This window comes from Haliotis rufescens, unplaced genomic scaffold (genome assembly GCF_023055435.1).
Source record: "Haliotis rufescens isolate VD_foot unplaced genomic scaffold, xgHalRufe1.0.p SCAF_6, whole genome shotgun sequence".
Lineage (NCBI taxonomy): Eukaryota > Metazoa > Mollusca > Gastropoda > Lepetellida > Haliotidae > Haliotis > Haliotis rufescens.
The window spans coordinates 39684644-39708321 of NW_025964334.1; the positions used below are offsets into that span (position 1 = coordinate 39684644).

At 40.0% G+C, this 23678-nt stretch overlaps 2 protein-coding genes across 2 annotated transcripts in view; one reads left to right on the forward strand and one right to left on the reverse strand.

Moving 5' to 3' along the window:
• Positions 1 to 8163, reverse strand: part of LOC124123817 (bifunctional arginine demethylase and lysyl-hydroxylase JMJD6-like) — a 31133-nt gene extending 22970 nt beyond the window's left edge. Inside the window, exons 1-5 of the mRNA XM_046486995.2 lie at positions 7948 to 8163; positions 6105 to 6316; positions 5425 to 5577; positions 5084 to 5184; positions 3277 to 3372 (exon numbers count right to left, since the gene is read on the reverse strand). Coding sequence (XP_046342951.1) covers positions 3277 to 3372; positions 5084 to 5184; positions 5425 to 5577; positions 6105 to 6316; positions 7948 to 8002 — 617 coding nt within the window. The 5' untranslated portion in view covers positions 8003 to 8163. The remainder of the gene's footprint in view (positions 1 to 3276; positions 3373 to 5083; positions 5185 to 5424; positions 5578 to 6104; positions 6317 to 7947) is intronic.
• Positions 8164 to 20469: 12306 nt separating this feature from the next.
• LOC124123820 (cell surface hyaluronidase-like) overlaps positions 20470 to 23678 on the forward strand; it is a 37047-nt gene continuing 33838 nt past the window's right edge. Inside the window, exon 1 of the mRNA XM_048386629.1 lies at positions 20470 to 20629. Within this exon, the coding sequence (XP_048242586.1) occupies positions 20470 to 20629 (160 nt within the window). The remainder of the gene's footprint in view (positions 20630 to 23678) is intronic.

A 23678-nucleotide genomic window follows, 5' to 3' on the forward strand; every position in this document is an offset into this window, starting at 1 on the left:
GCAGTAAACTGAGTGGACTAGTTCAAGCTCCACACACGGCCAATCCCCTGTGGTTGACAGACCAGTGGTGTGTCCCAGTTCTGAGTAGTACTGTGACGTTGCCGGTGTAGGGGCAAGTTGATCCCCATGAGAAGAGTGACGACTGGTCCGGTGTTGTGAATGATGACCCAGTCGGGTACCCGGAAGTATATGACGATTCTGGTGAATACTGTATCTGTCATGGGGTTGTGATCATCAACTGTGGTGCAGATATTATTGCAGATATGTTCGCTTTCTCCGAGGAAACGTTCAACCAACGTTGATAGACGAGGAGAATTGGCGGGAGATTTCCACAGAACCGTCACCACGAGGTTAGGCACTTCCAGGATCTTGGGAAGTGTTGGAGCGCCGTTGTATGGATGCCAATCAAAATCCGTGTTGGAGCGCCGTTGCATGGACGCCAATCAGGTGTCCAGCGACCGCTCTAGTCTCCGTAGGTAGTTGGCCTTGGGAGCTGATGATCTCATAGGCCTGTAGAATGAGAGCACGTAGCCACAAGGATATCGTGGAATGGCTTATTGTCTGTCTGCGCGGTTGTCCTGGGTGTGCCTCTGTAGAGGCGCAAGGATAGGCGTAACCAGGGACGTTAGGATAGACACCGTTATGGACACTGTAGACGGTGCTTTTTTAAAGGCGTCTGTTTAAGGATAGGCGCTATCTAGTAGAGGCGTCTGCAGAGGCGCTGTGGACGGTGCTTGTCGAGGCGTCGGTATAGGCGCTGCGGCAATGGGCGTCGGCGTCTGTTGTATGGCTCGCAAGTACTGATGTACGTACTGGAGGAGAGGGACGTCAATCATAGGCGTCTGGGCCGTAGGCGGGGTGCCTGTTGGGCGCCATGCGTCTTTTCGGTGGACTGGATAGGCGCCATTAAGATAGACGCAGTAGTGGTCGTCAAGGAGCTCTGGGTAGATACTGAGACCATGGGCCCCGACATCATGGTAGTAATGGAGATGGGGGAGTTGTCGTCCGAGATAGCCGATCTGGTTGTGGGCGAATACTCAGATAAGTCAGACATCTGGCGCAGGTGATTACCTGGCCTGTTGCGTTCTGTTTCCTGGACATACGGACGTACCGTCTGAAAGCTGTTGGGGAAAGCGGAGACAGTCTGTACATCTATGACCCTGGGGACATTTAGATGTACAATTAAGGCACAGCGGGTGGAAATCCCACGCCGACATATTACACCGGCACTTTCAGCATAATATCTGCAATGAAGCAGTGTAAAATCAAAATGTGTCCCCTCCCGATTATGTATGCTATAATTTGTTTATCACACTGCGTGGGGTTAAAAAACAATTATTACGACAAACGTAAGACAACATATAAAACAAAGACAAAATACTTGCGAGGGTACGCCAATGGTGGGGTACAAAGCAAGAAGAATACAGAACGCAAGCCAGTTAATAACTGGCCACGTAAAATATTCAAGATGGTTACTTGAAACAACAAGACACCGGGGTTTACCACTGTTTTCTATCTTAAGAAAACGCCAGCAGGTGTACAAAAGTTATGCACATGTTAAAACATACAATGTTTCACAAGATACAAACCATGTGCACAACACAAGCACAATGAACATTAACTCAAGAAGAAAAAAACGTCTTCTCTCAGCAAGTGACAGGAGTAATGTGAGGATCCGTGACGTCACTTCCTTTGGTCACGTGGGAGCTGCGTGATAGGGTTGGCCTCTCAGTTAGCTGGAACAACTTCTTCAAGCAAAGACCTTCACACAGCTCTTTTCTCTGTCAAGAACAAGCAGTAATATGCATTAAGGAGTAATGCAGGAAAAGCAAAAAATATAAGGGATCTATCCTCTATTTTGAGGCACGAGGACGTGGAATGACCCAAAGTCTTGGTCTGCATCAAGGGGAGGTGCCCAAAATGGAAATGAAATCCCATGCAATTTAAAGCGGGACGAGGTGATAGCGGGTTTTGGAAGCAAACCCTTAAGGGCTACATTATCCAAAGCCTGCTGCAACAGCGCAGGAACATTGTCGACCAAATAATGAACTTGGGATCAAAAGAGCATTTTGCGGAAGGCAGTGGGACAGGCTCCTTGTATCAATAATGATACACAGAAATCAATCCTTAGAGGCGTAGAGTGGCTGCTCCTCAGCCTTAGAGGTAGCAACCCTAGGCGCTGAGTCGCAAGAGGCAGCCCTTGGTGAAAGAATGCACATGCTCAGAAGCACTGTCAAGAGACGATGAACAGGATCTGGAACCCCGAGCAGGAGAACCCGGGGCACAAGGAGCTCGAGACACCAGATCAGGCGTGACGGATGACAACTGAAGTAGGGGGGTACCCCGAGGAGACGAGAGTGGTAACTGGAGTACAAAACTGACGTCTATGTCAATGAGCACCTTGAGGGGAGGTCACCGGTGGTGAGCCAACCCAAGGCAGAGTCTGCGATGGCTGCGCCTGAGAATAAGTGGGACCAGGGTGCACCAGAGGAGGCAAAGTGGGCACCTGATGAGGCAATAGTGGCAGAAGAGCTTGCGCTTGCTGTGAGTAAAACAGGGGAGGCCAAGTGGAGGGCACCTGGAATGGCTGTGGATAAGCAGGGTGATCATCCCAACATCCAAGGCTGATAACCCTGTAGCTGCGCCTGTGTCTACAGTGTCTGGTGAGGCGCGTGGAGAAACGCTTGAGGCGGCGCTTGTGCCACGTGAGGATGCACTGGGAGGGGACCCGGAAAGGTAGGCGGCGCCTGGCTAGGTACATGGAGATACGTCTGAGGAGGCCCCTGAAGGCCCCAGATCTACTGAAACAATGGGATGCAAGACGAGGCTTGCCAATAGGCATCAGTGGCAGACGACAGAAGGCGAGGTGACGCTGTCGCTCCCAAAGAGGCGCAAGTAGCATGGCAAGTGCCATCATAGTACCCATCGGATAAGTTCAGGAGAAAACAGATAAGTTAAAAAATTGATTACTGAGAGAGAGAAAGAAATACAAACGACAAAATGTCATTTAATTAGTAAATTACCTGCACTAAGTCCAAGTCAACATTCCTACCAGATGGGATTATACTACATCTTTTTTTACGTTTGAAACCAGGAACAAGAACAATGTTCTGCAAATGTGACGCTGATTATTCCAGCTATTTTGCTATGATGAGTTTTCGGTAGAAAGCCCATAGAGAAACAAAAGCCTAAGACACAAGCTCACACTGATAACCATTCCATAAGCTTACTTGAACTTTCAGTTCAGATATCAATGGCAAGAACTCTGCTAATCACCTTTTGTATCCATTCACAAGGGCATTCCAAGCACTGGTTCCCAAGGGGTCTATGTGTATACCCGTTCCTGATCTCCCAGGGCCCATCACAAACCATCTGAAACAAGGAATCAGCTAGCAGTGTCCCAGGAGCACCAAACATGAAATACATAGAGAATACGAAATGAGCTCCTGTGTAATGAGTTTGGTAAACAAAGTACCTGGCATGAGCAAATCAAGGGCAGGCAACTCCATATTACCGCAGTATGGCTATTTTGTGGTGTGATACGTGTGGATTATGTGGTTTACATCACTTTTTGTTTTGTATTATGCATAATCAGTATGCAATTGACTGAGGTTGGATCAAAGGACTGCGTCTTAACAAATGGGTTCTTTTCTAATCAATTTCTAATTGAGGTAGGGGTAATTCCACTTCAAAAATATTCCAGAAAATCTAAAAAAAAGTTAATGAGCATACTTTCGAGTAGCTGTGAAATTCGCAACAAGTCCTGTATTCGATCATGAGATGAAATATTGTGCTTAGATTTGCATTAGTAAACTGTCCAGAGGGGGCATGGATCACAAGATTTACCGATAATGTGATAATACAGAGCCCGCAATAATACATTATATGATAAAGAATAAAATTGAAAACTTGAGTATGTAAGCATTGTTTTCATTTAGCCGACTCTATATATTTAGTTATTCTACAACAGCCTATTTGTGGTTTTGTTTCTTAAAGTTTGTCACTATAAGTGACTATATGATCCTTGTCAACCACAGTTTCATATTTACCTTATTCAGTGAAATATGTCATATCCTTATAAGGAAGTCATTTCACATGATTGTCGTAAACTTTGACAGCTTCAGCGATGACTAGCCAAAGACAAGACTACAACTACTGTTAACACTTTTGAAATTGTATCCAGCTGCTTATAACTCCTTCTTTGGTGAGTTATGAGGAATTGCAAAACACATTTAGCCAGAACAGTTTTCAGTGTTTAAACATTTAAAGCACCCTAAGACATGTTGACTAGATTTATCAAGGAAATGCTGGATCCTGAACACTCTTACAAAAAGCTATTGATATGCCAATTATGTCATAACTCATTGATGTAATTGTCACAGTTACGACATGAACTCACAACTCAGTACAGCAGCATCAGAACAGCCATTGAACTGAATCCATAAACTTCAAATCATTGGTAGATCTAGATAAAACATTCACAAATGTCTGCCCCAATGACCCATGGCTGATAACCCATGTACTACCTTTTTAATTCGGCAAACTCACTATGTGGAGTTTTTTAAACTGCATTTATTAAGTTAGACATTAACATGGAGAATTTTGTGTTAAAATATTCATTATTATCAAACTTCCATTTTAAGAAATTATTTGTTCCTTAATCATGTTAATGTAAACCTCTTGGTCATGAGAGCAGGATGTGCCTGGATGTAAACATTTTCTCACTTTGACTGTTTGTTAAACCACTGTTCTGTTGTTTATGTTATATTATAATGCTATAAATTGGACTCCTCTATTTTTGTTTGGGACCCCTAATTTTATGAAGAAAGGTGTCCAAGTGAACCCACGACAACTGAAGCCAGAGCAGACACTGCAAGGATATCACTCAGGGCTTATCTTGGAATTAAACCCAAAACTAGCAGATCCTTCAGAGCCTAGGACGCAACTTCCTAGAATAAATTTTTCATATTAACATTACCATTTATTTTCAAATACAGGATCATAACTTCAGCATGTTAAACGACACTCTGGACATGCCCATTTTGTTTTTAGGACCCCGCCAACACTGCATTCTGTTTTTTACCTGTATGGTGGTCTCCGAGATTCACCAGCATAACTGAACAAGTCATCACTGAAATAATTGGGCACATCATAATCCTCTAAAAGTCGCTTTCTCTTGGGATGCTGAAACAGTTCAGTGTGAATTGAGAGGTAAGTACAATCAGTGTATGTCACTAAATTCACTGACAGTAAACATGGTAAACAATACAATCTCAATTAAATCAGTTTGGGCTTTAATTGTAAAATCCTCTTCCAAACCAATGTTGATCTTCCACATTTGTTTCTAATAACACAACAGCTTTACCTCTCACGACAACCACACCAACATGCATAGTCCCAGTCAGGTCTTCAGTAACATCTTACCTCTCCATAGCTGCTGTCAAATATGTACAGTGGGCTGTCATCTGTATTGTTCTTCATATAATCTACAAAATACTTCATCTTCAACTTCACAGAATATCCCTCATCATCCTCACCACACTTGAAACGCTGGTTGCGATATTTCTTTGATAATCGCTACAACAGACAAATGTTCCAGTTTATGGTCATAGTTCATCATGTATAGGTCAGTCACCAGATCAAGATAATTTGCCTGCTCAGATAATGAAAACATGATGAAAAAAGACCATTCAAGGCTTAACACTAAGCATTTCTGTTGAAAAAATGATTACCTGATCACCTCCTGTGTGTAGACAGGAGTTTGCCGTTACCCCCTTCAATAAATGATTACAGACTTCAGTTTTACATGTTTAAGAAAAGTTCTGTGGAGCAGAGAATTGGTGTAACAGTTATTCATGATTATGAGACATTAGTTTTGAAAGCCATATATCGGCAGTGAAGGAAGCCAGATACTTAATCATAGCAAAATTTCAGCATCAGGATGAGGAGATATAGAAAACCCTGTAATGAAATGAATGAGATATGATCTCAAAGATGTCAACCCGCAACCAGTTGATTATGCAATGGCTAAGAAATAAGACCATTATGAAATACAAACCCATTCACTGAGCATGTTTTTCTATGAATGGTATCCACAAACAAACCTCAAGGGACCATTTCCTCTGAGCGTCCCAGCTACTCTGTGCTTCTGTGAGGACCACCGGTACATAGGTTTTCTCATACTTTTCCACAAATTCTGCATGGCTAACTTTGGAAACATCTACACGAATCACATTGTCCTTGACCAGTGAGAGGCTCAGGTCAAACTTGTTGCAAAAGTTGTATTTGTACCAGCCATTTTTTTCACCGCTTAGCTCTAGAAAAATAAATTCACATTTGACATGAAACTGAAAGTGTACATATTCACTACTGACACCAGGAGGACAAGTCAACTATTTAATCGGTACTGAACAAAAGTAGTGAGTGAAAGTGGCTTGGGTGGAGGTTTCATGACATATTCATGTATATAAAATATTCAACACCAAACAACTTCCTCCTGCTCTCTCAACATTTGTGTGAAGAAAAAATGCAACTTAAAATTTCAAAGCAATACCCTGCAATTGACAAATGCAGTTACTTGCTTTGGCTCCATTGCTTTAAAATGTTTGAGAAGAGGTTATAACTTCCTTCACACCTCTTTTCCATCAACATCATTGTCATTACAAAACAAAGCCTTACTAGAGTAATTAATTTATTGCAAAAGTTAGATAGTGTTCGGATCATTCATAATCACTTTAGCTCTAGCTCTGATTTCAGAAACTGGCTCTTGCTTTAAAATGCACCACCACATGCTATAGTTGCTAAATGTTACAAACTCTCAGCATCACTGGGTTTATGCATATGAAATTGCATGTAGAGATTAGGGCTGGGACAGGTGACTCGGGTCGGGTGGGTCCTGAGTAGGACCCGGGTACCCACAGTACTACCCGGACCCGTTATTAATCATGTGACATATTTTTTAGTGACAAAAACTCACTATAGCTCAGTGGTTACACTACATCACTAATGTTTGCATTTCTTTCTGAAGATGCACACATTCATTTTGACTTCTATGTGTTTGAGCACATATAAAGCTTTAATCAACTTAAGTGTATGCATAATTTGATCTTTTCATTAGAGACTAAATCTATATGGTCTCTGGTTTCATAAATGTATCTAAACAGTTTTTGTCAGTTAAACTATTTCCAATTAGACATTGTGTTCCCATCTCTTGAGACCTACAGTGGATACCCGGGTAGGGTCGGGTAATAGGGGGTCGGGTAATAGGGATTCGGGTAATAGGGATTCGGGTACCCAGGTAGTAAATTTGGGTTCTTCCCAGCCCTAGTAGAGATGATAGATCTCTGAGCTGATGGAATACTGGTTGCTAACAGAAACAACATACTGACATTATTTACAGTACAGGCTAGAATGAGACTAGTGTATGATAAGAACATGATTCTGGGAACAAGCTATTTATTCAACAAATCAAATAAGTCTTTCAATTTCAATTTTCAATTTCAGTCCACAGTGGGATAGTGGACAACTTACACGTGTTGGTAATTAGAAATACTGGCAACATCGGGGTAGACACATACAGAGACTGACACCATATAAGCTATTATATCTAGTTATGTAATATTAGTATATGTAAATATGACATCTCCGTTGCGTTAATCTAAATCTCCATTCATTTTTCACTGCAGGCCCCGCGTGCGGTGAGTCACGTACACAAAATGCCCCTTCTCCCAATCGTGTCATTGCAAAGGGCCCAGTGAAAACACGTAAGCCGACAATACGTCTTCTTAAACATTTATGCGTAAATGTATGTCATTAATTGGTCTGCAGCAATATGAATACGTAAAATAATATTAACTAATACAGTTTCTAGTAACAGATTTAAAGCCCACAACACCGAAAACGTGTGACATTTGATTATAAAACCATAACATGGCAACGCTACAGTACCTGGTCTCGCTCTCGATTTCGCTTCTCTAATCCTTTTTCTAGCTCTGTGGTCCATAGAAGGACGTGCACGGTTTATGATTTTCAGTTAAAATTAATAATATAAACAATAACCACTTTCGGTAGCCTATTATTTTGATTTTTGTATCAGTGCCAAATATTTCTTCTTCTTTCGCGCACTGCTAACGACTAGCGCCCCCTAACGCTTCCGGTTATAGTTATTGGTTCACACTGTATCTTTCATGTTTATCTCGGAAAAGCAGAATTGGTTATCGTGACGAAGATTAACGGAAATAGTCGAGATACTCCGACGTAATGATAAAGGGAGGTAAACAAATACAAAATTGCATACCGCTTAAAACGTAATGGACGGCTTTGAAATGTCGTTATTCATAATGTATTCGAATTTATTTATTTACTCAAAAAACAACAACATTGAAATATGAAATAGGTGAAAGCTAAAAAGCGGGCACAGTATTTACACTTCATATATGACGATTGTATCTCAACTAATAGCAACTAAAGGCATATTTATACTGTAAGCCGGCCTATATACGATCTAGGGACATTTACAATGTTTATGAATTTGCAAATATGTCATTAAGTTTGCCTGATATGCTGGTCATAAAAAAATATCGAAGAGTTAACACTAGGTAAGAATATGGGTCTCAGCAAACCTCTCGAGATCACTTTATCAAGACCAATCACACTATGTAAAGATTCAACTTGAGAAGCCTGGAGATTGTGTCGAGCAATCGGTGTTGTTACATTGACACGTAAGATATGTAATCACTGTTAATAAAGTTCTTAAAAATCTTAAACTTATATTTGTTCAAACCCACTAAGCGATGGCCCTAAATGTGATTTTTCAAGAATTCAAGAGGTTATTTTGAAACATGGATGGCCATGTAAATCCGTATCCCCAGAAAGCCCCAACAACTTATGACAAGAGTTCACAGTTGAGTGCACAGCTATTCCCCTGTCTGGTACCTTCGTAACTGAATGGATTAACCCAAACAAGGAGCCAAGCTGTAGGGAGATATTGATTTATTGAGGTTCACTAACGAAATCAACGGCACATTTTAGTCACCAAGCTTACTTATTATCATATATTTGCATAAATATATTTTATCACATACCACGGATAAGATTGTTAATCTCGGCTTATTTCTTTTCAACTTATCCTTACTATCATGTGTTGAATCTGTATTAATTTTTTATGCAGCTATAACAAGAGGTGAAGTTGTAAACTGAGTTGAGAACTTGAAAAATAACAAAGTTGTTGGTCTTGGTAACATATGATTAATGAATGAATTTCAACCACTAGTGATGTCTTTATTGATAGTTTTATCAAACATTTTAAAATGGCTTTAGAAACTGGTGCAGCTGTTATCAAACCAATCTTAAAAAAGGGGGAATTATTTAAATCTAGGAAAATGAAATTATTTTGCGCGTTGGCGAATTTTCAGAAAGCATTTGGTACATATTGGTACAATAGCAACGTAACATATGATTAACGTACTTTAAAACTCCTCTTGATGTTTTGGAAAAAAGTTGATTCCCACAAATACCGTGGCCTGACCTTTCCCCCGAAATCAAAAGTTATTAGAAAAAGCAACGAAAGCTATGTTCTGTGTTTTATCTCTTGGATGTCAATTGCAGCTTTTCAACAGTATGCTTACACCAGTTGTTCTCTACAGATGAGAAGTATGGAGATTTGACAACATCGCCAATACAGAAGGTGTCCATTTAAGTTTACGAAAACATCTTTTATCATGAAGAAAATATACTCCAAACTTCATGGTACATGGGGAACATGGAATATAAATTAAACTTAGTTAATATGAAAATGATATGTTTTGGGCCACAAGGACTCTGGGAATTCATCTAAATTATCCTTTCCTTATATACAAGTTATAAGTTCAATGACAGCCATTATATATATATATATATATACACACTAACGGATAAAAGAGACGCCATCAAACAATTTTCTATTGGTCTAAAACAAAACAGAATCAAAATTTAGTGACAGTTGATGTTTAATTATAAAGAAACAATTATTCAAAAACGGTATTTGAAAATGACAAGATCAAAAACCACGTACTTACAGTTCTGTAGACTCGTTTATCATGCTGGGTGCACTGTCCAGTATTCGATCACACCCGCAGAATCGACGTCGATCTCTTTTTTAAAAGTCCCCTGCTACACACATGGGCAACGATGCAGGTCCTTACACAACGTCGAAATGAGTACACGAGTCTCCTGACATTCTGATCAGGGAACCTACGCCATTCTTCCTGCAGGGCAATTGCCAAGGCATCCCTTGACGTTTCCGAATCCTGCGTCCAAGTTGGTCCCAGAGGTGCTCTATGGGCGACAGGTCCGGTGATCTGGCTGGCCACTGTAATGCGGTCACGTTGTTGGCGTTCAGAAAGTCGCTAGTGACTCGAGCTGTGTGATGCCTGTCCTGCTGAAACAGCGTACGTGGGTGTCGTTGCAAGTAAGGCAGTACCACAGACATACCTGACATATATTGGGGGGGGGGGGGGGGGGGGGGGGGGCGCACCCCCCCCCCCTTTTTATTTCGAAAACAATCTTTATTACTGTATAAATTACCACCAACGACAATAAACAGATCTTAATTGTGCACACACCCCCCCCCCCCCCCCCCCCCCCCTTTTCATGAGGCTCCAACTCTTGGACGCAACAACGTGCCGTCCGTTCCCCACGCCGTCTGTAGATTCGTACCCGCCCATCAGACTTGAAGAGCTGGCACCTACACTCGTCGCTGAAGCGCACTCTTCGCCAATTTCTCTGTTGCCACTGCTGTAGACTCCTGGCCAATCTCAGTCTGTGACGTTGGTGTAGAAACGTTAACGTCATGTCCTTGAAAGGTCGATAGGCACGGAGATAGGGCTGGGACGAGTCCACATTTATTACCCGGGTATACCACTAAACAATATATCACGTGACTAACCACGGGTCCGGGTAGTCGTGTGGGTACCGGGTCCTACTCAGTACCCACCCGAGTTACCCGTCCAAGCCCTACACGGAGACCATACAGGCGGAGTCGTCCACCAACGGTCCTTCTGCTGACTGGATGTCCAAGGCTGTTTGCGGATAATGACGTCACAGTTAGGAATCTGGACATTAGGTGAAGCACCCGTAAATATCGGTCTTCCTGTGGGGTCGTGTCCTTGGGTCTTCCAGTCCTCGGCCTGTCTGCAGTACTGCCAGTTTGCCTGTGACGCGTGACAAGTCTGGCGATGGTGCACTTGAAGCAGCCCATGATCCTGGCAACGTGCTTCCTCTTCGCTCCCATTTGCAACATACCGATGGCTCTCTCCCTCTGCTCTGCGGTTAGTTGAGGCATGTTCGTTGTTTTAAACGGTTTCGTGCACATTTTGCATTTTCTAGTGATTAAATTCTCTTTTCTCGCAAATCACGTGAAGTACGTGCACCTGTTCACAGGGAATAGGTAGGTTGCATTCCAGCTTAGTGTTCCCAAACTGTTTTCGTGATGTTTGCCAAATATCTGGGCAACTATTTATTTAAAAATTAGTGCCGTTTCTTTTTCCCGCTGGTTTATATATATTCACTCACCGACAAAAGAAACGCGAATACCATACACGTTGGTTAATATATGAAGAATTATTCTTATTCAAGAAATATTAGACAGGTTCAATGCACAACGGACATACTGGTATATTGTGTGAATCGACGCTCATGAACGCATCACATGTGACGTCATATAGATCCATGACTCGAAGGGCAGCATTTGTCCCGTGCAGGATATGCGTGTAAAGTTTGGAAATCACGTGCATCATATCATGATAAGAATAAAGACACTCTGTTGTAACGCTTGCCTGATTGTGGAGCGGTCGGGTAGCCTAGTGGTTAAAGCGTTCGCTCGTCACACCGAACACCCGGGTTCGATTCCCGACATGGGCACAATGCGTGAAGCCCATTTCTGGTGTCCCCCGCCGTGATATTGCTGGAATAATGCTTAAAGCGGCGTAAAACCTAACTCACTCACTCACTTGACTGATTGTTAATTTTGTCGTTAAGTGGAATTCATTTGCACCACGATAACGTACATACTGCTCTATATGTTTCTATGGTTTGTGTTTCTTTTGGCGATGGGTATATATGCATGCATGCTCGGGTAAGATGTTTTGTATTTATTTTATATTTATATGTTCATGTTTATGTTGCTGACACGATTATGTACCTCTAATGCCGCTGACAGCGGCCTGAGTGTAAATAAATGTTCAGTTCAGTGAATTAGCTTAAACCTTCATTGGATAGTTCTAGAATTACAAAAGGTAAATTTCCTTTGTTGTTTTAACTAAGTGTATGGGTATTGGGGTGTAGGGGACTTGGCATGTGGTAGTTTGGGGAGACGATCAGCAAACCATGGTTTGCCAATGTAATACTGTTATGAAAGTTCTACCTTCTGATGGGAAACTGATACCCGCCATTTCACAGTTCAAACTGTCAACTATGTTTGTGAGGTTACTGGTTGCATTGACGTTTGAAGGCAAGTAACCGTCTCACTCGACTCATCCCAGTGGATACTTTCATGTCACTAACACATCCCAGGTTTCAAGATACATGTATTCACTTTCTTATGTAACAGTTTGTTTGTTTGTTTGTTTGACGCCCACTCAGCAATGTTACAGCTTTATATATAACGACAGAACAGACAAAGCTTTATTTACCCTCAGCCCGGGGTACTCGGCACATGAGTTACACATTTACAAGCAGTATATATATACATTAGATGGCGGGTTGGTTTAGTGACAGATTTTACAGTTTTCATAATGAGTGTTTATAACACTTATTTTTTTACAATTGAAACATTCTTCAACTTTAAAACATATTTGTGTTTTTATCATATGGAATTGGAACATATATTTTCCGTTGGTGTTAAAACACACACACAAAATATCATTGAATTCATAACTAACATCGCTCAAGTCACAGAGTTTACACGTTCGTTCATTGACAGGAATTTTGAGCCATCTACCGAATTCTATAGGTAAACGGCGGCATGAGGCTCTAAACGAGAGGAAGGGATAAATAATAAATACTTTTCAAGGAAGACGAATTAGAAGAATTTGTAATCTCTGCATTCCATGTTTGAGTTGCTATATCAGATAATCTTAAAGAAAAGATAGATTTAAGGACATTAGGAGGAACTGCTTGTTGCCTTCACCAATAAAAACTATAGCCCGTTTCATTAAAAATACTTTCCAAACATTTTACCTAAACTTTTGTTTGTACAGACATCATTATATACTATTTGATATAGGGTTCTTGATAACTTTTGTTCTTTTCCAGATAAGAACTTTGCCCAGAAACATACTATTCGAAATTTGATAGAGTTAATTAAAGGAACTCTTCCAAGTTGCCCATACAACATGTATAAAGGTGTGCCATTCTTAATAGGAAGTAATTTACGTAAAAAAATAACATGAACAGATTCAATTTGTTTAGTTTTCAAAACCGCTGATTAAACAACAGTGTAATGGAATTGGTTTTACCATGGCAGATATACACATATAGTGTCCAGGTATGTCACAAGGATATATGTAAGGCGTGTATACTCGTTGCCAGGTATGTCACAAGGATATATGTAAGGCGTGTATACTCGTTGCCAGGTATGTCACAAGGATATATGTAAGGCGTGTATACTCGTTGCCAGGTATGTCACAAGGATATATGTAAGGCGTGTATACTCGTTGCCAGGTATGTCACAAGGATATATGTAAGGCGTGTATACTCGTTGCCAGGTATGTCACAAGGATATATGTAAGGCGTGTATACTCGTTGCCAGGTATGTCACAAGGATATATGTAAGGCGTGTATACTCGTTGCCAGGTATGTCACAAGGATATATGTAAGGCGTGTATACTCGTTTCTAGGTATGTCACAAGGATATATGTAAGGCGTGTATACTCGTGTCCAGGTATGTCACAAGGATATATGTAAGGAGTGTATACTCGTTTCCAGGTATGTCACAAGGATATATGTAAGGCGTGTATACTCGTTGCCAGGTATGTCACAAGGATATATGTAAAGCTTGTATACTCGTGTACAGGTGTGTCACAAGGATATATGTAAGGACTGTATACTCGTGTCCAGGTATGTCACAAGGATATATGTAAGGACTGTATACTCGTGTCCAGGTGTGTCACAAGGATATATGTAAGGCGTGTATACTCGTTTCCAGGTGTGTCACAAGGATATATGTAAGGAGTGTATACTCGTGTCCAGGTATGTCACAAGGATATATGTAAGGCGTGTATACTCGTGTCCAGGTGTGTCACAAGGATATATGTAAGGCGTGTATACTCGTGTCCAGGTGTGTCACAAGGATATATGTAAGGACTGTATACTCGTGTCCAGGTGTGTCACAAGGATATATGTAAGGAGTGTATACTCGTGTCCAGGTGTGTCACAAGGATATATGTAAGGAGTGTATACTCGTGTCCAGGTGTGTCACAAGGATATATGTAAGGAGTGTATACTCGTTTCCAGGCATGTCACAAGGATATATGTAAGGAGTGTATACTCGTGTCCAGGTATGTCACAAGGATATATTGCCGTTTAATCAGCCAACCTCTCCAGCATCTCATCGTCTCTCGGTCATATTCTATCAAACGCTTTGGAATTATCACGGGATGCCACACAATACAACTGCTCGTTATCAACTGCCTTGCACACTCTCTCTATATATTTACAATGCGACTAATTGTATTGGCGAGTCGAGGGACGTGCTTGGACATCTAATCAAATAAAGCGTGCAATAATTTGAGGATAGTGCTGAACCATTTGTTTGAAATATGGAATTCCATAAGCTTATTTCCATTGATCTGGACAAGTAAGCGCCCTCTAAGCCTGCACCACGCTCAACGTTATACACTAGTTCCCTGCTTTCACGTCAACCTTGAGGCACAGTTCTCTCATGGATGTCATTTATCCTTGCCCCCTTTACTGATCAGCTGATTTACAATGGGCACCGTTTTCACGAAGAATACATCTCCAGTATCTTTCTGAATGTCTCGAGCCAAAGAAATCATGAATTGGACTTTCTGATTTCAGGCTCGGCCATTCGGGTGATTGCGTGGGGATATACAAGAGTTTGATCCATCACTTGACCGTTTTAACAACGTGGATCATTGCTTGTAATATCAATCACTGGTTTGTCTTACCCAGATTTGATTATTTACAGACCGCCGCCCTATAGCTCGAATATTGCTAAGTGCGGCATTAAACAGCCAACAAACAATACCAATCAATTCTACTATGTCCTGAAAATTAATGTTTATTATATGCCTGAAGTCATCTGTGACCAGCTGATGACCTCGCGACATCTTGCCTTGACACCTCTACCTCGCGACATCTTACCTTGACACTGGGATTATACAGTAAATTGTTAGACAATATACCGACGCCAAACCAAGCTGATCGCGATTTGTACACAGCTATCTAGTTACCCTCGCCATGTTATTGCCTGTAAGGTACATTGGCATTAAGACTGGGATCTGTCAGTTGGTAACTTTGAATATATAAGTGATGTGGATAGTCCTTTCAATTTTAACACGGTGTTTATAAAATAAATATTAAGTGCGATCCTATGAGTTGGCTTTAACAGTATTTTATTTAAACTGAGGAGCAAAAGAAAGTATACTTTGCAGTTGATTTTATCATATCTTTGAAATTCAATTGAAAATAGCTTAAGATACAGATTATATATAAATAATGAACTGTACTGGCGCCAAGTCAGCACACAAAGAATACTTCTACATGCTTTCATTATTTAAACTGGAGTCCCCCGTCATGATATTGCTGGACTATTGCTAAAAGCGGCGCAAAACCACACTCACTCACTATTATTTAAAAGATAATTATGTGTATTTTTTTTAATTATATAAAATAAACACATAATACACAACTGCTGATTGGCATCTTTGACATATTCTCTTTGAAAATGAATACATTTGCTTTTTTCGGCACAAATTTACATCATTTCAAACACGGTAGGGGTTTTGTGGTTGCAAATTCATTTTTTACCCCAGCCTTCATTAAACCATTTCATTTTTACACAAAATTACATAGTCTCAGGTTACTTTTTCACAAACTGTTTGTTGGAATGAGTGAGGGTTAAATAGGCATAATCAAATTTAACAAAAGTTCTTTCAATTTTCAGTTGCATAAAAGACAAACTCGGAATACTTTCTTTTGTCCCTCAGTTTATATTACAGCCCGTCAGCTTATAATGTGGGAGCACAACCGAAACTAATACAGGTTTTAGACGCTTCCAACAAGTACGGGCATGGTCTCTGACGTAAGTCAGAACATAAGGTAGAATATCGTACATCTTAAACTCTAAGCTAAATATTGCGTTTCTTTGGATGCTTGTAGTATGAGTAATTAGGAATCTCCCCATGGGCTCCGGTCAAAAGGTACCATGGTTTATGTAACCGGTAATTTGTAAACATTGCCCATGTTCCCGTCATAAGCAATTGTCATTCCGCGTGTTTTATCAACCATCCATCGTCTTATGTCACTGTTATACGTGCTTTTTACACAAACATACGTCAAGGCTATGAAATGTTTTGTCTTGTTTTCTCATAGAGAAATGTGTTCATGTAACAAGTTCAACCGTGAGCGTAGTTGTTGTCTTTCACACGGTCAGGTTTCATTAGAGTTGGGAGCTTGAGTTCCGTAATTTTCTTTAGTGTTATCGACTGAAACAAAAAAGCGAGTTCACAAATATAATTTAGCCTTAGATAAAAAGTAAATGTTTGTTCTATTACATAAAATGTAAACTCCTTCAATCGGAAGGATTACAATATGCACAATGAAGGTAATACTGCACTTTTTGTCATGGTTTCCTAAGATGTGTATTATATGAGTGTGCTTGTCAACATTTACGTAACGTGTGTCAGAATGTCCCGAGTGAGATCGAGTTCGTATAATAACAGTAGGATACACACGTGTATATAGTAATCACCTTTGTTATCCAGCTAATAATTATCTGCAGTTAAGAGGTAGTGTCTTCAGTTGGAAATCTTGTCGTGAAACTAACTCCGTCGACATGGAGTCAACAATGATACATAGCTCACTGTAGAGCTATGATACCCGAAATTCAAAAGAAACTGATCTCACAGTAATATTTCAAATGCTCATGGAAACACGTATACGTATATGTGGATGATAGGAAAGAAGGGCTGCTTCCAAAACAGTCAGGTAATGCCTTCGAATTCTTAGCTCAAAATCTGCCTGCACTCACCACCCCCTACTAGAACCGCCAAACTTATAGATGCCGTAGCCGGACATTGTATTTCTAAAATGTTAAAACAGGAGGTGATGTCATTCATCTCCTGTGTGTCCAATGACTTGGTAAAAGAATAGCTCTGATTTGACAGGAGGAGGTTTCAAATCACAGCAAAGTGCTTCTGATTTGATTACGAGTTTCCACAAAGTCCATAGCTTGTAATGTCATTTCAGTGTAGAAAAGACTACATATTCCAATTCACCTGTTTTTATCCATATATAGACATTAACTTGTCATATATATCTATTGGTATACAGTTAGACATAAGATTGTCACATTTACCTATTGCCATACAGTTACTGGGATTGACGTATCATATTTACCTATGGTGAGACAGTTACTGGCATTGACGTTTCATATTTACCTATGGTGAGACGGTTACTGGCATTGACGTATCATATTTACCTATGGTGAGACGGTTACTGGCATTGACGTATCATATTTACCTATGGTGAGACGGTTACTGGCATTGACGTATCATATTTACCTATGGTAAAACAGTTACTGGCATTGATGTATCATATTTACCTATGGTGAGACGGTTACTGGCATTGACGTATCATATTTACCTATGGTGAGACAGTTACGGGCATTGATGTATCATATTTACCTATGGTGAGACGGTTACTGGCATTGTCGTATCATATTTACCTATGGTGAGACAGTTACTGGCATTGACGTTTCATATTTACCTATGATGAGACAGTTACTGGCATTGACGTATCATATTTACCTATCGTGAGACGGTTACTGGCATTGACGTATCATATTTACCTATGGTGAGACAGTTACTGGCATTGACGTATCATATTTACCTATGGTGAGTCAGTTACAGATATGCATGTATCATATTATCCTATCATCATATATTTACAGACAACAACATGTCACATTGACCTATTTTTACAGTTACAGGGAATAAACATGTCTTTTGTACTTATTGCCAAACTGTTAGGCATTACTGTTTCATATGTACCTATTGTTAAACAGTTACAGACAATAACTTGTCGTATGTACCTATTGCCGTACATTTACAGACATTAACGCGCCATACTTACCTATGTTCGTAGAGTTACAAATATTGACTTTTCATATTTGCTTAATGTCATACACTTAAAGTGATTAACTTGTATGTATCTATTGTCATACAGATATAAACATTTATCATATAATGGGTAGGTTTCTCGGCAGGATAAAGCCGACGGATAAAAACGATATCCGTCGGGGTCATATGCGGATAGAGATGCAAATATCAAAGGTCAAGTAGGGACTACTTTCACTGTTTATAAACAAACATGGCGTCGCCCTCGTCATTCGGCGATCGAGTCAGAATTAACCATCGGGAATCTGGATAAACTACAGGAATAATTGCTATCATTATCAAAAGAATAGTCTAATATACTGAAAATCGGTGTCTAACTGTGACGTAGCTATAAGGCATTTTATAAGTATTGGCAACTTTGGAGATATAAATTTTGCTAGGGCACTAGGCCTAGCCAAGCGGGATCAGTAGCCATATCTGTGCTTGTAGACCTCTGCGGCTTGAAACCTTCTCCACAAATTAAAAAAGTTGGATTTGGCCGAAATATGTTTGAATTGTTACCTTGTTTCGTTTTGTCGCTGTGTGTACATCTGACTACACTTCATAACGTTATGACAGGACAGACCGACTGTCAACAACGTCTGACCGTGGCCGTGACGTCTCAAAGACTAGGGTTAGAGTAGCTTCCCTTTGACAAAGGGCAGTTACTCTAGCGGTAAGACCGATGGATTGCCGCGAAAGGCAATGAAAAACAATTTGCGTTTTGCGTATATGTTGCTTCGCCACTGTATAAGAAACAGATATCAGTTGGAACTATATTGGCTACTGTCACTGTCCGACTGACACATCACTTACCCTGTGACGTAATAAATATTAATGCGCGCATTCCAGGAAAACTCGCAATGTTTCGGTAATGTTTGTGAGAGAGGGAAAGCGATTTTGAAACACAGAATTAAAGAATGACATTATATGATAAAGAGGTTATCACGCGAGTGTGTTTGGGGATGGTAAATATCCTGTATTAGGAATAAACGCTATGTTTACCATCCCCAAACACACTCGCGTGATAACCTCTTTTTACATGTGATATTAACTTATTAGTATACATTTATAGACATTAACGCGTCATATTTACCTATGTTCATACAGTTACAAATATTGACTTTTCATATTTGCTTAAATGTCCTACACTTAAAGTGATTAACTTGTATGTTTCTATTGTCATACAGATATAAACATTTACATGTGATATTTACTTATTAGCATACATTTACAGACATTAAAGCGTCCTATTTACCTATGTTCATATAGTTACAAATATTGACTTTTCTTATTTGCTTAATGTCATACAATTTAAGTTATCAACTTGTCGTATGTATCTATTGTCATACAGATATAAACATTTACATGTCATATTGACCTATTGTCTGTACCTGTATTTGACATATTCTCCTGATATGCTGACACGTATTTGTCAAATTTACAACATTAATGCGATAACAGATATCTATTTGCTGTATTTACCGAATTCCACCTGATTTCACTTTTGTCACTATTTGGTAGATATGTACAGATGTGCATTGATCATATTTATTCACTGTCACCGGGAATGCATGCTTTCGTCACATTTTGTTTGACACTGTCACCCTAACGAAATATATTTGTCATATTTACCTATTTACATCCAGTAATACATACTAGTATTTATTCATCACAACATTGTCGTAATCATTCCAGCTGAATATAAGACACGTTCTTATCATGGGTAACCATTGTTATCAAAAAGGATGCACTTATATATCATCTATACCAATTGCATGATTTTGATTGAGCTAGTTATGAAAGTACGGTATTATCGAGGCTATCGGGAGCATAACAGGTAGAGATTGTAATCAAGAACGTCTGTCCGCTCGATGGCCTCAAGTGTTTGGCTTATCTATATCTTGTTTGTATTGTTCATTTGTTTATTGAAAACCAAACGCTTCACGTTCAGCTGACGGTGAACTGTGACTCGTTCACCCAGCACACGATGGGATTATGTAGTAATAGTCAGCTTCATCTGTGACGTCATGTCCGCGGAACCCCTTGAATATAAATATGACCGTATATTCATGTTAGTAAACATTCATCCAAGATGCGAGTGTTGCTGCAGCTAGCTATAGTATGTTTGTCCGTGGGGGTGGGAGAAAGTGCCTGTCCTCACCTAGAGGCTGGGCTGGAGAACTGGGGGGACACAACGTCCTGGACATCGGGGGTACTACCTGTAGAAGATGACCAAGTTGTTATTCCTTCAGGTAAATCAACCACGCAGACGTATATTTTCGTCGAACTCTGTTATCTCAAAATAAGGCTACCCACTAACCGCTCACATTTGTCATAGTACATATCTGCATATATATGTTAATCTCAGTCTTTTGTTTCAAGTGCCATAGCAAGGTATAAATTTCATTGTTTAGATATGACATCTGCAACTTCTTTACATCCTCAATAAATGCGTGAAACAAAGACACAGACAGGATCTGTATTAAATACCAGTATTTCAAGCTTTCATAGTTCTCATAACAGACGGAATTTGTGGACATTTGAGTAAACGCGCGGATGTTTCTCACTTCTATTTGTCTACCGCGGACAAACAAGAAAGAAGGAAAATGTTTGCAGATTCCACCTTCAACATTGATATATCCACCAGATTGTACATAAAGAAGTCAAATGTTTAGGGCGCTTGCGAATGTGGTATTTCACAAATGTATCAATCTGACCTGGTTTGCACAATCATCCTTGGAAGCACTTGTCTTTTCACTTACTTAATAATTAACTGTTAGTATTCTCCCTATTGAACTTTCCATCGGTATCCATATCGGAATTTACGAATACATTTCTTAGTTTTCGTGACCAAATTATTCCTACCACAATAACATCATGTTGGAACTTTTCTTTTGCAATCGCGACAAAAGTTGTATAAGAGTCGTGTCCATGATTTTCACACAGATATATAATTATCTAAGACAAAATTGTTATGGATGAGCAACTTCTTTATTACAATTGGGCGACGTTTCGGTGTAGATTCTAACACCGTTATCAAGCAAATGATGTAATAACTACTTTACTTACTTACTTATATTGGAGATTTAACGTGCGCTTTCCGACTGCAAGCGTATGTCGCACACGGGCCCGGCCAGGCCATTTAATGTGTTTCCAAAAAGGGAAAAGTGAGTTTGTACAACCCAGGAGGGGGGCTTTAGGGGTTGCTTATATAGTAATTTTGAAATTTTGAGATTTGGAAAGAATGCCAAGAGTGGGTGGGGGACGAACTAAGGGAGCTGTTTGTGTTGGGTGGTTGTTAGATAAGGTAGTTTTGGTTTTAATATTTTATTTGGGGTTTAAGTGCGACTAATTAGTCCTGTGTAGATTAGCTATTTTACGGTGATTATTTAGTTTGGTGTGGCCTGTTTGCAGTTTAGTAATTATTCTGTCGATTTGTATGGATGAGTGTAGTATTTTTGGTTTATTTAGGTTTTTTTTAGTACTTTCCTGATTTGGCTATTTGAGTTTTGGTAAATATTTTGCCATTTTTGTTGATTTTTTGTTTAGTGACACTTTTGATTTCTGATTTTGAGCTGGGTAAGTTTAAGCTTATTTCTGGGAGTTTAAGGGATAATTTTGCTGCTTTATCTGCCTTTTCATTTCCAAAGATTCCTACGTGGGCGGGGATCCAAATGAACTCTATTTGTTTACCTGCCTTAGTTAAGTTGTTTGAGCTATTGAGTATTTGATTTATTAGTTTGGGGTGGTTTTTAGTGTTTTTATTTTTGAGGGCTTGTAGTCCACTGAGGGAGTCGGTTAGGATGTGGATTTTTTGGTGTTTTTTAGATTGCTGATTGTGTAGTGCTGAGGCCATGCCCATCAGTTCGGCCGTGAATATGGATTGGTTGTTTGGGAGTCGGTAAGATTGTGTGTTTGGTTGGTTGTGCGATGTGGACTCCGAAACCTGTGTGTTTTGAGATCGGATCTGAGGATCCGTCTGTGTATATGTGACACCAATTTGCCCAATTTTCATGTATGTATGCTAGTGTGGTGGTTTTAGCGATGTTAGGATCGGTCTGTTTATTTAGTGTATCGGCTAGTGTTGTGTCTATTTTTGGTATTTTAAGTTTTGGAGTGAAGATATTGGATGATTTATTGTTTTGTTTAAGATTATTTATTTTGTGTTCATTTAGGTAATTGGTTATTCTTTGGGAAATTGGAGTAAGTAATGGATGTTTCCGGGCTAGGGCTTGGTTTCTAGGGCTAATATTGTTTTTTATTAAGTTTTCGATTAGAGGGTTTGATTGGGGCGCGGCCCAGAAGTTTAGGGTAAGTTGTTCCCTACGTAGTTTAAGTGGCATTTCTCATGTTAAGGCCTGGAGTGAGGTGGAGGAGGTGCCATGTTGAGTTCGTGTGATTAGTTTTAGGGCCTGATACTGGATTGAGTCTAGTGTTTTAATGAGAGAGTTGTTTAGGATGTCGTAAATGGCACTGCCATAGTCTAGTTTGGATCTAATTAGTGATATATAGAGTGAGAGGAGGGTGTTTTTAGAGGCCCCCCAGTTGGAGCCGGTTAGGCATCTTAACGTGTTTAGGTCTTTGCTGCATCTGGTTACTAGGTTTTTAACGTGAGCATCCCAGGTGAGATGTTCATCGAAGATTAATCCTAAGAATTTGGGTTGGTTTTGGAATTTGATTGGTTTGTTGTTTAGTTTGAGGTTTAGGGAGGCGGGTTGCATATTTTTATGTTTAAATACTATTCCTGTGGTTTTTTCTGAGTTTAGGGAGAAGCCCCATTTGTCAGCCCATTTTTATATTTTATTTAGAGATTTTTGTAGTAAGTTTTGGGCCATTTTAATGCTTTTAGTGCGGATCCAGAGGGCTCCATCATCCGCTAATTTTGATGTGTTTACTTTGGGGGGTAGTCCCTCGAATAGATCGTTAATCATAATATTGAAGAGTGTTGGGCTTAGGATGCTGCCCTGGGGAGTGCCATTTTCTAGGGGACATTGGTCCGATAGCGTTTGGTCTATGCCCACGGTGATTTTGCGGTTTGTTAGGAAACTTTGGATGTAGTTAATTATTTGACCTTTGAGACCTATTTTTTGTAGTTTTTGTATTAGCCCGTTATGCCAAACCATGTCGAATGCTTTGGAGAAGTCTAGAAAGATGCCTGTAGTATATTGTTTGTTAAGTTGGCCTGTTTTAATGTCTTGCTCTAGTCGGGCGAGGTTATCTAAGGTTGAGCGTCGAGGAGTGAAATCGCTTTGGTCTGGATTTATTATGTTGTTTTGTTCTAAGTAGTGTTGTAACCTGTTT